This window comes from Protobothrops mucrosquamatus, unplaced genomic scaffold (assembly GCF_001527695.2).
Source record: "Protobothrops mucrosquamatus isolate PMUCROS unplaced genomic scaffold, P.Mucros_1.0 scaffold_177, whole genome shotgun sequence".
In the NCBI taxonomy this organism is placed as follows: Eukaryota; Metazoa; Chordata; class Lepidosauria; order Squamata; family Viperidae; genus Protobothrops; species Protobothrops mucrosquamatus.
In genome coordinates this window covers 4,616,134-4,635,255 of record NW_015386253.1, presented here as the reverse complement: position 1 = coordinate 4,635,255, position 19,122 = coordinate 4,616,134, and the positions used below count along the sequence as shown (strand labels likewise).

Sequence of the window (19,122 nt, the reverse complement as noted above, 5' to 3'; positions counted from 1 at the left end):
AACATTCGGAAACCAACCCACAAGCTCAGAGAACAAACCACCCTCATTCATTACAATTTTCTCTTATTCCCTGAGAACTGCAATCACAATTGTCTTATGGAGGTAATTCTTCTATACATTCTCAATCATCAATTTTTTGTTTTAACTTAAAAATGTTGAGAGAAAAATGAAATAGAAATAGCACAAAATATTTGGATGAATTACCCACAGACACTTCAGGAACCCCCCTGGTTTTTAAGGCTTTGTATAGATATCGCATGCCTGAGAGAACTATACATGTTGCTGATAAGAATTGGCTCAAATGTTTAAAAACATCTTGTTGGCTAATTATTCAATCTAATGTCTGACTACTAAAAGTAAGTTCAGTGGAATTTATTCCCAGATAAATATATATAGGTTTATAGCCTGAACAGATTCTGCATGAGGATTTACGATGCGCAAAATAAATAAGCTCCTCATGTATATGGGCAGAATGGGCAGAAAGAAAACTACAACCCCCAGGATGCAACGTGGCAGCCATGCCGGGACCGAGCATGAGCATAGGTGGGTCCTGCCTGGGAGCAGCGCCGGCCGAAAAGCAATGGTGATAAACAAGAGAGCGGTTTAAACGCACTCATTTTCGCGTAGGCAAAGGAGCAGCCGGAAGGAGGACGACTCTCTTCCAGTGATTGCGGGCCACCGCCGCTGCATCGGCGTCGTGCGAGGCAAAGTTATGCGTCCCCAGTAGCGGGGGGAGAGCCTATTGCTGAAACAGCGGCCGGGCAACAGCAGGGCAAGAACTGCTGCAGTGTCCTAGGAAGCGCTGCAGGAGGTGAGGAGACTGGTCTGGAGAGGGCCAGTTCTTTTTGGGACGGAGACAGCAGCGGTGGTGAGGGAAAGAACGGGTTGCAAGACAAACAGCACTTTTTTCCGACTGCGGAGTACGCTCTGAGACTCAGATGTGCCAAGAAAGGCAGCTTTTTTACTTCGCTCTTATTATTTTGATGGCATTCAAAATCAGAGGGTGAGTGAAAAGACTCGTCTTCGTTGCGAGTCCTTGTAATTCTTCCTGGCCTTCTTTTCATCCTAGGGGGACTTCCCCCCGGGATGAGTGGGGTGGGATGAACGAGTGCTTTCACGAAGTCTCCCAGTTAACTAATGTCGTTACGTGGAGATTCGGGGTAGTATAAGTTTTGGGGGTCGGAATTGGTGCACGATAACGGTATTTTGAATTTTCTTCCTAAGCACAGCTTGGGAGTTGGGTTTAATCACAGCCCCCCACCATATTTTTATAAGCTTTGGAAAATGCCAGCGTTCAAAAACAAAGCTTTTGAAAAGAGAAAGAAATTGCGGGCCAGTTCCTTGAGGTTTTCCTTGCTTCACTGAATCCCAAATACATCCGCCAGCACATTCAGAAATTAGTAACCAACTCACTCTCTATTACTCTACTCCTTCCCCAGGGGTTTCCAGATGTGTTGAACTGCAGCTTGTGTGCTTCCTAGCTATGGGTGGGCAATGGGAGTTGCCCAACACCTTTGGAGAACATCAGATTGAAAAGAGGCTACCTGCAGTCAATGTTGAGGTTCTGTAGTGCTGTATTTAGATATTAGAGCTGATTTAAAATTTAATTATATTTGGATCCCATTGTATAATCACAGATTTCACAGTTGAGGTTACCATATTAGATATCTTAAAAAACTATTTCTGATATTTACTAAGTCAGTATATATGGAAAATTGATTCTACAAATGGACCTTAAAACTGGTACACATTATGCCATATTCTCAAACAAGAGATGTGTGTGTATGTTTGAGGTAACCAAATAAGAAATGCAGTGTCCTAAAAATGTATTAATAACCGTCTCATTAAAATATGTGCTATGGCTGCATATTTTAAGCCATGCAGAAGCATAGGAGGTATTATTTAGTTACTGATGCTGATAATATATTTGGCAGTATATCCTACTTAAAGTAGATTTCAAAGTAAATGTTTCTACATTGTCAACTGAGGCAAAATAAACTTAACTGCTGTTCCCAGGGAGCAAATCTATGAACTTCAGAATTCCCAGTTTAGAACTCGGCTCAATAGGAAATAGTGAGTAAGCCGTAACCAAACTGATTTTTTAACTTTTGATTGACTTCAGTACAGTAATAGAGGAGGTAGGAAAAGTCCACCATTCTTATGACCTTTTAAGAGAAAAAAGCATTTATACTGTATTCCTCACATGTACATCTGTCAGAATGTGACCTATTAACTGGTATTCAGTTGATATTGTAACAGATACACTATTGAATTCCACAGCCTACTTCAGGGCAGGGTGAACAACAGAAATTATAAGCAGGTAAAAACCTGTGTGTGGGGGTGTTCTCCGTTATTAAAGGAAGCCACAGTTGGATGTCTGATTTGAAAATCTTGGGGATTTCTCTTAAGGTAAAATTAAGGATTTCCCTGCCAGTCATACTTGACTCTATGGGGCAATGCTCATCTCCAATTCACAGCCAAAATGCCAGCATTGTCTGAGGACACTTCTGTGATCATGTGGCCAGCATGATTATCACTGAAGGCACATGGAATGCTGTTACCTCCCCACCTAAATAGTACCTATTTATTTACTTGCATTGACATGCTTTCAAACTGCTAGAGTAGCAGGAGCTGGGGCAAGAAATAGAAGCTTACTCTGTCATAAGGTAGGCTTCTGGTTGACAAGCCCAGTGTCCTTCTTTGTTTGAATTAGCAATCTAACAAACAAATATGAAAGAATAAATTGTAATAAGATGTGGGCTAACTCCAGTGATAATTTATTCAATAAAATATCTGTGCACCTACTACATTGCTTTGATTTAGCAGTAGTATTTCAGCATAGTACAGTGTCTCAGAGCCTGAAAGTGTTGCCCTTATGCCTCTCATGGACCTCTTTGTGCCTACAAATCCTTCTTTAAATACTTAGCTCAGAGAAATCTTCCAAATACAGATGGGCTGCTTTAAAATAATATTAACATCACCTGTGCTTGCTTAAACAACAAAATTGATTTTATTGATCTCCTTTCTAGCAGCAAGTCAGGAAACCAGCAACAATAAAGGGAACAAACTGCTGAAATATATTTTTAAAAATTAATAATGTGGCTCTGAAGTATTGAAATAAAAGCAAAACCTGTATTTATTATTCTGTGTTGCTTGTAGCCCTTTGGGAGGGGTGTACTCCATGATAGAGTGCCTGCTTTATATGCAAAAATTGAGTCCCCAGCATCTTTGGGTATTTATTTATTCATTAGGTTTTTATCCTGCCTTTCTTCTCAGAGCTCCATCCTGTATCTGCAACCCTTCTCCAATGTTAAATTTACAACAACTCTGCAAGGTAGGTTGGCCTGGGCAATACTGACCAGATATTCCATTGTATTAAAGGCTGAAGAAATATGTTTAAGGATGGCTCGTGTTAAAAATCCTTTGGGGGTCGGGGGGGGGGAAATATTGTCTTGTGCTTCTGTAATGTGTTCAGCAGCAACTGCAGTATTGCAAATAGATTAAAATGGAAGAACAAAATTCATTCTCCTGGAACCTTTCAACAAATGGCTTTGGTCTTCAATGTCTTTTGTCCTTATATAGGAAAGACAGCTGTCTTAATAAATACTGCTTTTCTAAATGAAATCTAGAATTGGAAATTGTTAATTAGGAGAAAGATCTGGTAAACAAAGATGCAATCTCATATTAAGATCTAGACCTGCTCCATCTCCAATGGGAGCCGATTTACCCCTCCTTAGGCAACCTGGTGGCCCTCAACTCACCATATCATCATATTGATGCCGAACTTAAGAGGACGCCCGATTGCCATAGGCCGCTGCAGCCCAGAACTCCTGAGCTGGATTATAGGCTCACTCCGCCTCACCCAGCTAGATCTAGAATTGAGTCTTCTTCAGAGCTTGCCAAAATAATGTTTTCACATCATAGGTCATGCTATCTGTATTTACATCTCATATATTTTCTGATAAAAGTGGCTCCAGAAGAAGAAGAGTTAACTTTAGCTCTGTCTATGTATTTTCTAACATAGTGTGGGAAGTTTCCATAAGCTGGTGTCTTTCAGACATGTGTGGTCCAACTTTTCCAGAATGCTGTGTTCCAATGTAGTTTTGCTGCAACTTCTAAAAACCATGTTCCTAGTGCCCCTAGAGGGCATGGTGGTAGGAAAAAACTGATCATTATGGTTTTCTAAACATTATTTCAAGCACACTTCATATTTAGGAAGCTAATAAATATAAACAACAGTGTCAAATTTAGCTTAAGATAGATGAGATAGACGGAACCACTAAGGCACTACCAATTCTCAAGTTGGTAATTGCTGTATTTATAACTCCTTCACACAACACACTTTCATTAACTGCTATACTTAGTGAAATTACTGTTTTCTAACTTTCCAAACTTATCCACATTTCTTACATTCAGTCTTGACAAAGGAGAATTAAGGCTGCTGCTCCTTACCTTGTAGTAAAAGGACATTGTTTCTTCTGATAGCCAAGTCTTTTTGTGTTCACTTCACTTCTGGCAGCTACTTTTACCGGATCTAAGAGGGAAGCCATCTATAATGCATTCTTACTACCCACCTAGTTTAAAGAAAGAACATTTTAGCATACTTACTGATATGGGGAGATTATTTTCTCTCACCCTCTATTATACTACTTGCTGCAGATATCTCATTGTGCTATATTTTGACTAGCCCTTTCAAAAGGTTTTCACAAGTGTGCACCACATTTTTTCTCCATTTCTTTATCTATTTCTGTTGTCAGGATAATGTTTCAGTAGGGAAGTAAATTATTGATGACAGGTGAATTTTCTTTAAACCAGGCAAAAAGGAAGCACATCTTTAATACCAAAGTTCAAAGGAAGATGTTGAAGAGGTGTTTGGATAACAAAAATGTAGAGCCTTTTTGCTTCTGCATGCCAAATACCTTGGTTTCTGAATTATGAAATGTTTGAGTGCTAAGGGTTATTTGTTGTTTTAATTTACCACTGCAGCTCTCATTAGAAAGTCATTATCATTTTAGAGCAGTGTTGACTTCAAAGGGAGGATCAAGAAGATGATTTCTTCGGTTAAAACCAATAAGCTATTTCCAGATTAATACTAGTTCAATTAAATCTCAGAAAGATCAAAAAGCCAAGTCAATGATAATTAATCCCATGGGTTTTGCTTGGATCCAAATTCAGCTAACTTAATCTGATCCACTCCACTGAGTTTTAATTAAATGTTTTTATATGCTATGCTTCACTTAGGATCATGTTTTCTATTTGAAAAGCACATTGCCAATGCTCCTCCGAAGAGGTTCAAATGTATGGCATATCTGGCATTTGCACTTGACTTCTCCAGACTGCAGGCCCTGATGACATGAAACTATGTGGTAGCACTTGCCCATCTTTCTCACTCAGAGAATGAGAATTGACCTCAATGAGAAATGAATATTGCAAGAGGCTCATATAAGAGGTCTGAGTACATCCCTTAATAGCTTCTATTATATCATTTCTGTTCTCTATCTTTTGGACACAGATGGATAAATGTGGAATTTTGAGAATGATTGCAGGCATTCTGGGTAAATGGCTGTGGGAGGTTGCTTATGCAGTCACAAAATGGCTGCCAGAGGAAACATGCAGTATAAGAGCTGGAGATGCCCACATGATGCTGCCCAGGCAAAATACGGATGAGCCACTATGCAGGAAGAATGTAAAATCTGCAGGACACTTACCATTTAATGCTAAGCATGGCTTTGGAGAAAAACAGCATTTAACTTAAAGGCAGAATGATTTTAAAGGAATGCCATTGCAAAAATGAAATGTTCTATCCAGTTCAATAAATAGCATGCCAAGTTTCTCTGAAGCATGATTCTCCCACCACCAAAATCTTATTATCTTGTGTTATATCTCACTATAGGTAAGAAATATGTAAGAACAAGGATAAAAACAAAAAAGAATAGATAAAAGGAATGTCTAAATTGGAAAAAATCTGTTCTCTAAATTTTTCTTTTACATGGGTTGATTATTTACTGAAAAATGTAAATGTATTTTTAAGGTTTATGTTCATTCAGGATGCTTGAAATATCAGTTTTGATAAAACTCCCAGCATGGTTTATGATAAAATTTGGTTTAAAAAGTCAATTTAATTCAAGTAGTTATGAATGAGGCCATAAAAATTTAAAGGTTTGCAGTGGGATGAAAAGTTTTTTTATTAATTACTGTTGTACATTTAAAAAAATTTGAACCCGAAGCTTTTGTTTTTATTCTGTTACTCTGTTGAAACTCTTTAAATAGTTTGAATATTTTTTGATTCTTGCTACTTGATTTGATGTCCAATTATTACTCCTATTTATGCTTAGAGAGGGAAGTGTTGCAGTAGCAGGGGCAGGGCTGTTTTATATATTGTTGAGTATCCATGTTGTGACAGAATAACGTGAAGGATTTAGGGTATGGAATTTCTAGATATGTCATGAAATATGAATGAGGGAGCCTAGTTCCCTCATTCAGAATAATCTCATTCTCTAATCCCACAAAAGCACCTTGTAAGTACCTAAATAATGCTTCTACATAGGGATTCTGTTAATAAACAGGCAATGATAGTGTTGGAAGTTTTGTGTGGAAACACAAAAGAAATAATGGTAAGAAGGGAGTCCTAACCCCTAATACAGCATAATGGAGATTTCAGATCCAACACAGTATTTGTATCACAGGATATGCTGTAGGGCAATAAATAAGTATATCTGACTTCTAGTCCATGTCAAGAGTTTCTTCTAGCACAGAGTTCCAAATTGTAATCCATAGTCCCAGGATATGACCCACAAATATGTCATCTATTGCTGTTCACCTAAATCTGTGTAATTTATGACAGTTCCATCAGAAGCTCATCAGCCAAATTGATTTTTGCATTATATTCTAACATTAAAAGTGAAAACTACACAAGATCTATAACAGTGATGGCGAACCTTTTAGAGACTGAGTGCCCAAAAGCTGTCCCCGCCCCCATCCCCGCTCTATCCCCTGCCCCCACTCCACTCACTCACCCCGCCTGCCCGCAGGGCCTGCCGCAGATCGCCCAGCAGCGCCATGGCGGCCACACCCTCTGTCCGCGCCCTGCAGCATCAACTGTGCGCGATGGGGCATGAGGACAGTAAGTCAGCACTATGCTGTCCGGCTGCCATGTCCTTGGCTGCACTGCTCGGCGTAGGCCACGCTCGGGGGCAACTCTCCTCCAGGGGGGCTGCTGGTGAGGGGGTTGCGGGGGGAGGCAAGACTGGGGCAACGGCACCCATGCCATAGGTTCGCCACCACTGATCTATAACGTATATCTCCAACCTCTGTTTTCTAGGTTTATTAGTTCTCGGAATTTCTAGCTAGCATGATCACTGCTGAGCATTTTTAGAATTGGAATGAAACCAGTGGAATTTAGTGTGTAGTTCTAATTGTCAGCCAGTTGTTTGTAGGGGTCAATGAAATAGATGTAAGCCAGCTCTTCTATTCTCAGGAACGGGCTACCAACAGTCCTCTTGGTGCACATACAAGTCCTTACCTCTACATCTCTCACTTCATCACTTACGCCTAATATAAATAGGCATCAATTGCAGTCAGAGCCTTCTGAAATATACTTTCATTGGAAAATTTCATTGATTCAACTAAAGCAGCCTTGTCCAATCAGGCATTTTCCAGGCATGTTAATATTTCTAACAACATTGTTAAAGGAGTACAAATTCCAAAGATGGAGTAACAACTTTATGTACGTACGAAGCCATTTCGTTAAGGCAAAATATAATTCTGCCATATCTTATTTAATGATAGTAGCACAGCAACCCAATCCTGTTCCCCAAGCAGTGGCTAGTAGCTTGATAGTTCTGTGACTACATTTGAAAATCAAATCTGGAGCCGCATTGAGGGAGTGATTCTGCTTTCCCAGCCCACCTAAACCAGTGTTATTAATGTTCTATTATGTTCTCTGAACTGCTTAACGTAATATGCCAGTTTCATCTCATGTTTTTATCCTGGAGGCTTTAGTGATGAATAAAGTTAAGCTAATAAAACAAGAAACCTTTCAAATACATTTGGCTGCAGAGACCCAATCCTGATGAATATACAGACATTCCCTTGCCCAGCCCGCAATTTTCTAGCTGCCAAGGGTTGTAAAAGAGACCTTGCTAGCTCCGGGGCTGTAAATTGCTGCATATGGATGCCTAATAGATTCAGAGATGTTCACTCCAAAAAGATTTTGAGCTCTCTTTTCATCATATGTAGTGATCGTGCTGATTCCAAGAAGTAAATGTTATGTTGCTTTTTACATCTTAGCATCCAGTAGCCGTCTCTGCATTCTGTGTCTTTGACCCAATCTTCATTCCAGCGATGTAAGATGGAAGGTGACACTTTTGTGCATTTAGATATCAGGCTGCTGCTTCACTTGCAAATGGGCACAAGGGAGGGAGGCATATTTCAGCAAATAAGTGGTTCATTGTATTGCTGGCCTCATTTTTATACAATCCTTTTTAAAGATTGGTTTAAAATCAACAGTGTTTTCCACAACCTTTTCCCCCATGAAACACAAAGCTTTTATTTATAATTCCCTGACATATGCAATGGTTAACATAAGTTTCCACAGAAACGTAAAATATGGATTTATTTTTTTATGCGTAAGTAGCTTTGATGTGCATAATTTTATCCTGTAATGTCAACTTTTTTTTTAAAAAAAAGTATAAATACTGTTTTATGTTATACAATGTTCAGAAGTATGCATTTCTTTGCAGGTACCTCTTTCACAAGCTTTTATGGTGGCGGGGAGAGTGTATGGGACAGAAGAAGAAGAAGAATTTTAATGAACTATATCCAATGAAGTCATGCATCCTAAAGTGATGTTGCAAATTGATTCCAAATACATTTGCAGTCAATTTCTTTTACAACTCTATAGTGGGAATTCAGTTTAAAAACAAAAAAAAAAAGGCAATACCCTTTCTACACAAACACATCTTAAAAGCCCACTAGAACAGTGTATTTTTGGAAAGCCAATCTTTTAGTCTAAGACTAGGATAATAGTTAAAATAATGAATGGTATCAAAGTACATAGCATAGTTCATTGTGTCACAGCTAAATTGAAAGGGGCATTAACAATATTCCATATGCACCCTGAATCTGTTCATATGGTAAAGATATCTCAACAGTTCCTGAAAGATATCATTCAAATCTTGTAACTCCCTGATGATTAATTTTGCTCAGATTAATTTTATCTTCATTTACCTTCAGTAAGTATTGCAAAATGTTGTTTTATTGCATGTAGTATTGTTAACTCTTAGTTCTGTTCCTTTTACTGTTACTTCATTTTCCTATAATCTTTTACTGCTTTATTGTTTCATTATCTCAGATTTTCAGCTTATTGATCCTTTTCAAGCATCTTATCTCTTTTTGCTTCACAAGTGCTGGAATTAAATCCATTACTACTTGGCTTCAAAAATGTAGCTTCAGCATATTTGGAAGGTACGAGATCAAGGAATGCCGCTGTATCTTACTACATTATATTTGCCATACATTATGCTACTTGTAGTTCAGAATGCTCCCACATCACATCTGAAGCATCATTTAAAAGGGTCATAATCTATTTTACAGACATACTGTAACTCCACCCAGGTAGGAATGCTTTCAAGCAGAGTAGTGTAATATGGAATCTTGCAAATTTTGATGGGGGTGGGGTGGGGTGGGAATTATAGGGAAGTATTTGTTTTTTTTAAAGGGATATCAAGGACAAGCTTGGAAGTCTTGATCTCATCTTTTCTGTATGGATTCCATACAGGCCCCCAAATACTGAGAGGTTCTCATTAATGGTCTATGTAATAAATTATGGCCAGTAATTCTAAAAGGTAGAGGATACATTTACTGCTCAGGTTGCAAATGTGATCAGTCATAAATGCCTGGTTGGTTATTTCCTTTCCAGTTTAAAAATAAACAAGTTAAACCATTAGTTTTAAGTTTGCTTCTGAGTACGTTGATATAAGTGGTTATATATTTTTTAACACAACCATGAAATTTTATGAACAAGTTTAATTAGAAATGTATGTGTACATGTCTGTTATTAGAATTTTTTGGGGAAAAAAGTCATCTGTTTAGGAAAATTTATTCCCAGAAGGAAAGGAGTAGGAGAAATTTAGATCAGTTTGCCTTGAAAACCCATCACAGCTTAATAGTAGCCATACATTTGTCAAGCAGCAAGTAAATCTCTGATATCCATTGAAGGGAATGGGATCAGGATAACAAGACGATAAATACTTTCCTCAGGAAGTTACATTATCAGGTTAATTAAAAAATAAACTATTTGTGGATCCTCAGATGTTTCTCTTGAGAAACTGGAATTTATACATGGATTAAGTTGAAGAGCAATGCCTTCAGTGATATGCATTACCAATAGATGGCAATACTAATGCACCAAAAACTCTGACATATTCTTTAGAATTTGTTATTTCACCACAATGGATGGAGAGTTGCTATGAAAAACGTATAGCTGTTGTTTGTGAGTTGTTGTTCAAGCTGTTCAGTACTCTTGAAGCAACAAGCAGTACCTGAATTTTGGCAGACAACGGAGTTCCACCAACTAAAATTCATCACCAGCTGCATTACTTGTTACTTGGTCAAAAAGATATAAAGATGATGAACTGGGAGGAGCCAATTCATGTGATCAAGCACAAAGAAGTCGACGTTGAGTTTCACATGAAAAGATTGTCAAGTTGATTAATGGCAATTGGTGGTTTAACCAAAAACAAATTCTGTCAGACTGGTATTTCACAGGAATGTGTGTCACACATTCTTGTATTGCATAACACAATATAATAGATGCTGCACTGATGTTTTTCAATATTGGGAGATTTATGCAAGATTGATGCCTCACAAGTTGAGCAGAAATGAAAGTTTTAAGAGTTTATGCTTGTCATGCTACTAGAATGAAAGTGGAAGTTTTTCACAGCATTGAAATAGTCAGTGAAACCTGGTTTCATCTCTATGATCCTGAAACAAAGAAACAGTCCATGGAAGATCATCCCACGTGCAAATAAAATAAGTAGCCCAGTTTTCTCTAGTTAAAAACCTGATTAGTTTTGGGGGTTCAGATAGCATTAAATTTCCTTAAATCTGTCCATCACTACGTAGTCCTCAACTTATGACTAATGAAGCCTGCCCATCACAGTCATAAGTCATGACGGTTGTAAATTGGGTCATCCATGTGACTGACCTTTTTAATGACTTTTATGTGGTGGTTGATAAGTGAATACCATAGTCATTAAATGAGTCAGTGGTTCGCTTTGGGCTGGTTTTGCAGAAATTTGATCAAATGACTGCAGAATGCTACAAGGGACATGAGCCAATTACTGGGAATCCAACATGTAGTCACATGACTGCATGGGGGGACCCGGCCATTGGAACTTTGTATCCAGGTCATAAGTACTCCTGAGGGGGGGGGTCTGTCTACGTCTAGGACTACGTCTACCTGAATCAACTCAGAGTAATATATTACACTCGAAACAAGATTAAGCAGAGTTTGAAAATATAAGAAATTGCTGGAGTTTGATAATACTAAGCCTCATACCTCACACACCACCCAAGAGGCATTGCAAAGTTGGATTTTGCTAAACATTCCAGATTTCCACTTTTTCCCTTAAATCAAATAAACCTTCACAAACATCTCTGACTCAAATGGAGAGGTGCCAGGACCATTTGAAGAGACAAAGTATACAGTTCTTTTCTGATAGGTTTAAGAAGTTTGTCAGTTGGCAAAAGTATGTATCTTATAGTGGTGATTATATGGAGTAGTAAATGCAAGTAACAAAAGAGCTCATTTTAAGGATTTTCCTATTTTGTTTATTAAACTACTGTATTTAACCCAAATTTATGAAGATGGAGGTATTACTTTTCATTCAGCTCTCATAGTTTAACTTCTATGAATCTACAAAAACCCAGAGATACTGTAGATAAATCAGTAGTGGAGGCAGCTTCTTCTGATTGTTCTAGTTGCATAATACTAAATCTATTTTGTTATGAAGCTATAATAAAGCAGAATATAGATAAAGAATAGAAATAACAATACTATAACAGACTGTGGTGTGTTATGAAATCAAAACATGAGCTTTTAAATTATAAAGAATATTCCCATAACATATAATTCAAATAGGGATTTTTTCCCCTTTTAATCGGCTTCACAGGGCCCCAGGGAGAAGAAAGATTTGGGGGGCTTTTTTAAATGTCAAGAAATCTGACTTTGCATGTAATTCTGGTAGGTATTCTAAAGTACTGGAGCCAGATAAAAAAAAGTCAATTGTGGCTCTTCTAGAACTCAGGAGTTGAACTGACCATCACTGATACTTGAATCAATGGGCATATGAGCCACTAGGAGGTCTTTCAAATATAATTTCGGTATATGCAGGGCACAGTGTGTCAATACCAGAAATTTATATTGGTTTCTTTCATGAATATCCAATCAATTAATATTTGGCAATAATTATAACTATAAAAAATTGGTTACCACTAAAGACTATCACAGGGCCAAGTGGTTTGCAAGACCACCTCTCGCTAAGGGAATCTGATCATTTCATTAGGTTTGGCAGGTGAGTGCACTCCAAGTCCTTAAATGTTGCCACCCAGTGGGACCTACCCTGTGTGCTTTCTTGCTGGTGGCCCTTACCATTTGGAGATCCCACAGGACTTTCCCTTCCTAACTTCCAAAAAGCCATGAACATTTGGCTTTTCCAGATCTTGAGATGGTAATGGCTGGAGCCCAGAGAAACTTTTTTTTTCCTGGCTGTATGGGTATGTGTTGTATTTAAGGATACCAGGAAGTTATTTAGATTGTTTTTTTTATGTTTTTTAAACTGATATTATTTTATTGATTGTGAGTTACCCAGGGATATGCTGCTTATGAAGGTCAGCTACAACGATCTGACAGGAGATAGATAAGACAGATATACGGATGGACAGACAGACAGATAGATATGGTGGGTGGGTGGATGGATGGATGGGGTGAGAGGAAGGTCCAGAATAGTGCAAGCAGTAGCACTTTGGACAGAGTGAGGTACAACAACTCTTTTTGGCAACAATCAGGGATTAAATCCAACCTTTCAAACATAGGCATACATGTAGTCAACTGATTCAAAAAAGGATAGCTTGTTTGAAATGCTGTCAGAACTGTACAAATATAGTCACACTGTAGACTTAGGATGATTGAATTTCAGCATTACGTGGAACTCCAAAGGACTGACTCTCCAGGAGAATGGACTATTTAGCTCTCCTGATAGGTGACCATCACATTTTATTATCCAGTCTCTTTCCCAGAGGTCACTGACACAGATTTCTTCTTTCACAGTAGTGGCATAATGAGTTATTGCTCTCACAGAACTATCCATATTAACTGCAAGAATTTCATCTTAGTTACGTGCCATCAGTAATACTGAATCAGTGATTACCAAAGTGAGTTCATTTCCCAGCATTCATCTCTTTACACTAAAACTGCATCATTTGTCATTTTATATGCTAGCATATTGGATGTTGCAAAAAGTCAATGTGCAGCCTGTTGTTGATCTATCCATCTACTACTGCCGACTTTCATTTTCATTGTAATGAGGCCAGCATGTCTTTTACAAACATAATCAGATAACTTAAGGAATAAGATCATATGGGAACATTCTGTTTCTGGAGATGAAAGCAATCTTCAGATGTTAGTAGGTAGGTTCAGGTTTCTTTGTAGTGAACGTACATAGTTGTGCGCTTGTCTTCTTGTTAAGCATTTTTGAAGAAAACTAGGTAAATTAGCTTTTCTAATGATGGGAATTATTGCTGTGACATAAGTTCATAGATTGAATCTTTCACAGTTTGTTCCCCCCTCCTTTTTTAAAAAATCTGAACCTGGATAGTATAATCCTGGGAAGATTGTCTTTCTCTCCTTCAACAGGGCTACTCATTTATAATTCTTGTCTCTTTCTTGTTCTTTAGGGATTGATGGATCCCTATGGGCTTGAAACCCTTTAGAAACCATTTATGCTCACTTCCTTGCTGAAAGCATACCTAGGTCTTTCTGAATGTGGGCAAGAAATGTTTAAGACTGTGTGACTTTTGTCTAGAATCCAGCAGATTAAGAAGTGCCTCTGTGCATACAGCACACTATCTTCTCTTTAGATCAGCCTACTCTTCTGACAAAGAGTAGTGTCTATTCTTTTGATATGTTACATAAATGTCACCATTGAAACAGTTGACAATATCAAAATAAAGAGATATCCAATGGTGGGTCAATCTTCATTCTCCTGCCTTAGATTTAGTATCTTAGTTCTAAAATACATCTTTCAGATCGAAAATCATCGAAAGAAAATAGGTCAACCAGTTTCCGGTCCTCGCTTATCTTGCTGGACTGTTTTCTTCATTTCAAACCTGTTGTTTCACCTGTTAACCTTCCCTTAGTTTCGTCTTATTTTTTTCTGGCTAGTGATTGGGATTCTAGGAGTCATAGTCCAATATTTCTATAGGGCAGAATAAAAGTTATTGCCCATCTCCCCTAATTTTTGAGTTGTTACATTCAGAACTGCACACTTTTTAAATTAAGCTTTTTAAAAGACTTTCTATCCCATCTTTATTATTTTTATAAATAACTAAGACAGTTACCATTATATTTATACTATTATATTCCTTCCTCTCTTGTATTTCCCACAACAACAATTCTGTGAAGAGGAATGGCCTAAGACAGAATGACTGGCCCAATTCATCCAGCTAGCTTTCATATCAGACTAGAACTATACCAGTCTAGCCTAGTATCTTAACCAACAAGTCTAACAGTTTTTCTTTACTGTTTTTTGTTTTGTTTTGTATGGCAATCTTTTCTCGTACCAGGACCTATTTGGTCAAAATTTGCTGTGAATTCTTGGATTGGATTGTAAAGAGAATTGGATTGTAATTTGACATATTAACTCCTGTTTATCTGATATCACTGAATCCTCTGTTGTTGACATAACCGGGAAGCTAGTTACAAAAGTGATCTCTTAACTGCTTAATTATTGCTTTTTCAGCAAAATACCATTTTAGATTTGCTCCTGCCTTCAAACAAAACAAGCCAGAACATTTTTTTTAATTTGGGTAACAGGTTGGATCAAACTAGCCACTGTTGTTATACATTTTGATTATGTCTGGCCTTACGGCTGTAATAAACAGATTGATTGATTGACTAAGATATTAAGTTATGGTTCTGATGTGGGATCAAAATGCTAGCTTTGGAGGGAGATATATAAATCAGCTTAAGAGTCCCTTGAGGTCTCTTGGACTACACCTTTCATCTTCCTCAGCCTAGGTTCCCATGTTGACTGAGGGTTTTTCTACCCACCCGTCCACTTGTATGGGGTCACTGCACTCTATTCCTGAAAGTTTGCAATGTAAGATATTAATCTTTGGTGGGAATAGTAGCACAAATAGCCCTATTTCTTAACAATATAATTCTTGGAGAAAGAGTGCAGTGTTGTTATTTTGGGCTGATTCTCTGATGGTTGGAGATACCATAGCTTTTGTAAAGAGCTAGGAGATCAAAATGGATAATTTCCTTTTTTTAATTCTCTTTTGTGCTCGTATGGCTGATGTTCCATTTTTCTCCTAGCTTTTTGTTTTGTTCTGATCTGTGTGCATGCCTGCCTGCCCCTCCTTTTAACTACTCCAAAGCGTAAGAACCTTCTTTCCAATTCCCAGAACATTTTTTAGCTTTGTAAAAATGTTCCCTGGTAAATTATTTCCATTTCCCTGCCCTCTGCAACTATTCAGCAACACTATAGTGATTACCCAGTTGCCCAGGCTGACTGCAGGGAGCAGAGTCAGCTGGAGTAATAGGCCACCCCTTATAACTGGAGCTCGCTCAGACAGCCCCTTCAGAAGCAGGCAAGAGGATCCCTTAGAATAGATGAAGCACAAGCTCCTGCTTTGACTCCTCTAATGCTGATGGTTGGGGTGATGGGTAGGAAGCACATGGAGAAAACACATGGGAAAAAACTGCTCAAGATCTTCTTAGCCTCTTTAGGGGATTCTCTCTCTCTCTGGAGATGCAAAAGTGGGAAAGGGTAACCAATACCAAATGCTCAGGTATGTTGTTTGTATATAGCTTGTAACTTTAATCTACATGTATGTGATGGATACAGGGTTAGAGTTGTAAAATGCTCCTGTTTGGCTGGCATATCCATTAGGCAGTAATTCTATACATATGGAAGTGGTCATATGTCACATTGAAACTCAAATGATTCTCCTTTTTTCCCTGCTAGTTTTCTTTTTGCAAGAAATAAGGCACAAAACTAAAAATAAATCACATAGTTGGTTTGGGACAAAAGAAGGTCTGTGTGGCTATAAGTATACCTTCTTTCATAAAAGTGTCCATGAGTAAAGTTTTATATGAGTACTTTAAGAGGAGAAATGATTTGCTGGTATGTAGCAACTATTTATCAGTCTGTAATGTAACATGTATTTTTGTTTAGAGAACAAGGCTAAAATTAGAGTGAATCTGTTTGGAGCAGCTGTTTCAAAGAATATTTTTAAACATTATCTGCAGTCCTTCCTTCTTGCACAAAAACTGAAGAATTTATCGGGGGGAGGGGGAAGATGGCGAGTAGCCATTATCCCTTTACAACAACATAATGAACTTTAGATGACTGTTATAACCGTAACTGTTTTTGCTCTTACTTTGTTTTTTTAGGTCTCTGCTCCATTATGATAAAGAAGACTGAGAATGCATCCCTCTTCCTTAGTGTTCACCACCTGCCCACTTGCTAGGACTTGGGTCCAGAATGAACATAGCATCAGTATTTAACGCCTTGCTAGTGTGCATCCTTGCTGCTGTGCTGTGGAAGTATATCAAGCTGCACGACCATGTCTTTGTGCTGGAAGAGGAGTTAGTCCTCATGCGCCAGTCCCAGGAACTCTCTCAGGTCAGCATTGACTATCATGCTGCACTTCAAGCTCTGGTAGAAGATGGCACCAAGATGGTGTGCACTGGCAGGATGCATACTGATCGTATATGCCGTTTTGAGTCTCTCTGTTATTCCACCGAAGCTGAAGAATTTGTCTTCTTCCATAGCAGTTCTTCCGTCATGCTTCCAAACTTGGGCTCCAGAAGATTTCAACCTGCCTTGCTTGATCTCTCCACAGTGGAGGACCATAATACCCAATACTTCAATTTTGTAGAACTGCCTGCTGCAGCTCTGAAATTTATGCCAAAGCCTGTCTTTGTTCCTGATGTAGCACTGATTATGAATAGGTTCAATCCAGATAATTTAATGCATGTTTTCCATGATGATCTCCTTCCAATTTTCTATACAATGCTGCAGTTCCCAGATATGGACTTGGAGACCAGATTATTCTTCATGGAAGGCTGGGGTGAAGGACTACACTTTGAGCTATACAAATTGCTTAGCAATAAGCAACCACTCCTAAGAGAGCAGCTTAAAACACTTGGGCGGCTCCTGTGCTTCACCAAGTCATACGTGGGTCTGTCTAAAATCACAACCTGGTATCAATATGGTTTTGTTCAGCCCCAGGGGCCGAAAGCCAACATCCTGATCTCTGGCAATGAGATCCGACAGTTCAAAACATTCATGATGAAGAGGCTAAATGTGAGCTTGGAAGGAATACCTGGTGAGGAATATATAATAGTGTTCAGCCGAACCATCAATAGACTAATCCTAAATGAGGCAGAGCTAATTTTGGCACTTGCCCAAGAATTTCAGATGAAAACCATTACCGTTTCCATAGAAGACCATACATTTTCAGAGATAGTACGCTTGATTAGCAATGCATCCATGCTTGTCAGCATGCATGGAGCTCAACTTATTATGTCTCTCTTCCTGCCAAGAGGAGCCACTGTTGTGGAACTCTTCCCTTTTGCCATAAATCCTGAACATTACACACCTTACAAGACATTATCTACCCTTCCTGGTATGGATCTTCAGTACATTTCATGGCAAAACACTGAAAAGGAGAATACTGTGACTTATCCAGACAGACCCTGGGATCAAGGAGGAATTGCCCACTTAGACAAAGCAGAACAAGATCGCATTATAAAGAGCAATGAGGTTCCCCGGCATCTGTGTTGCCGTAACCCAGAATGGCTTTTCCGTATCTACCAGGACACCAAAATTAACATTGCTTCCCTTATCCAGGTGATCAGGCAAACGGTGAAAACCAAACCAGGGCCTAAGAAGCAAAAGTGGACTAGTGGCCTCTATCCAGGCAAAGTTAGAGATGCCAAATGCCAGGCCTCTGTCCAGGGTACCAGTGAAGCTAAGCTCTCTGTATCGTGGCAAATCCCTTGGAACCTGAAATACTTGAAGGTCAGAGAAGTAAAATATGAAGTTTGGATTCAGGAGCAAGGAGAAAATACGTACATGCCTTATATTTTGTCCCACCAAAACCATACATTTTCAGACAACATTAAGCCATTCACGAACTATTTGGTGTGGATCCGATGCATTTTCAACAAAAATCTCCTTGGGCCCTTTGCAGATATGTTAGTTTGCAGTACATAATTGTTCTCTAGCTACTAGCTTCAAAGAAGACAAACCCAATCCTGGTGTTCTGTAGTTTAAGAAGATGGATAAGAACTTGCAGACCATGATAGTGCCTATGTGTCCATTTTATTGCATTCTGAATGTCTTCTCCATTCTGTGTAACATTACATCCAGTTGGTAGATAAACTCTCTTAGTTTTTTTAAAGAGGCAACAGGCATGAGGCTACAAAATCAGTGGAATAATTGTTTTATCTTGATTGTTCTAGGAACTTTTCTCTCTTTTGTGTGGTAAATCTTTTAAATATAGCTTTATACTAGAATTTGGTTATACTGGATGTACAATTTTTAAGTTATTTTTTGTTTGTTCCCCCAAAGTTCTGTATTCCAGAGCAGAAATTCGGTACCAGAATATTTATTAAACTGTTTAAAACCTATTTGAGCACATTTGTCTTTGATATTTATGCATTAAATAGAACTCTGTTCAATTTGAATAGGACATTGAAGATGATCAATGTTGATATGGTTGAAAAAGCCAACAAAAGATGAAATGATCTTTTGACTTGAGAAGGCAAAAGATGAAGAAAAATCCCCCAGTGCATTCATATGGAAGATGTAATTGACCACTTGTTTAGAT

General features: G+C 38.4%; 1 protein-coding gene across 1 annotated transcript; it reads left to right on the top strand.

Moving 5' to 3' along the window:
- Window positions 1–16,684: 16,684 nt before the first annotated feature.
- Window positions 16,685–18,913, top strand: POMGNT2 (protein O-linked mannose N-acetylglucosaminyltransferase 2 (beta 1,4-)). Its single transcript, XM_015823429.1, has one exon. It carries the CDS (start codon window positions 16,770–16,772, stop codon window positions 18,504–18,506), a length of 1,737 nt encoding a protein of 578 aa, XP_015678915.1. The 5' UTR covers window positions 16,685–16,769; the 3' UTR covers window positions 18,507–18,913.
- The last annotated feature ends 209 nt before the right edge of the window (window positions 18,914–19,122 follow it).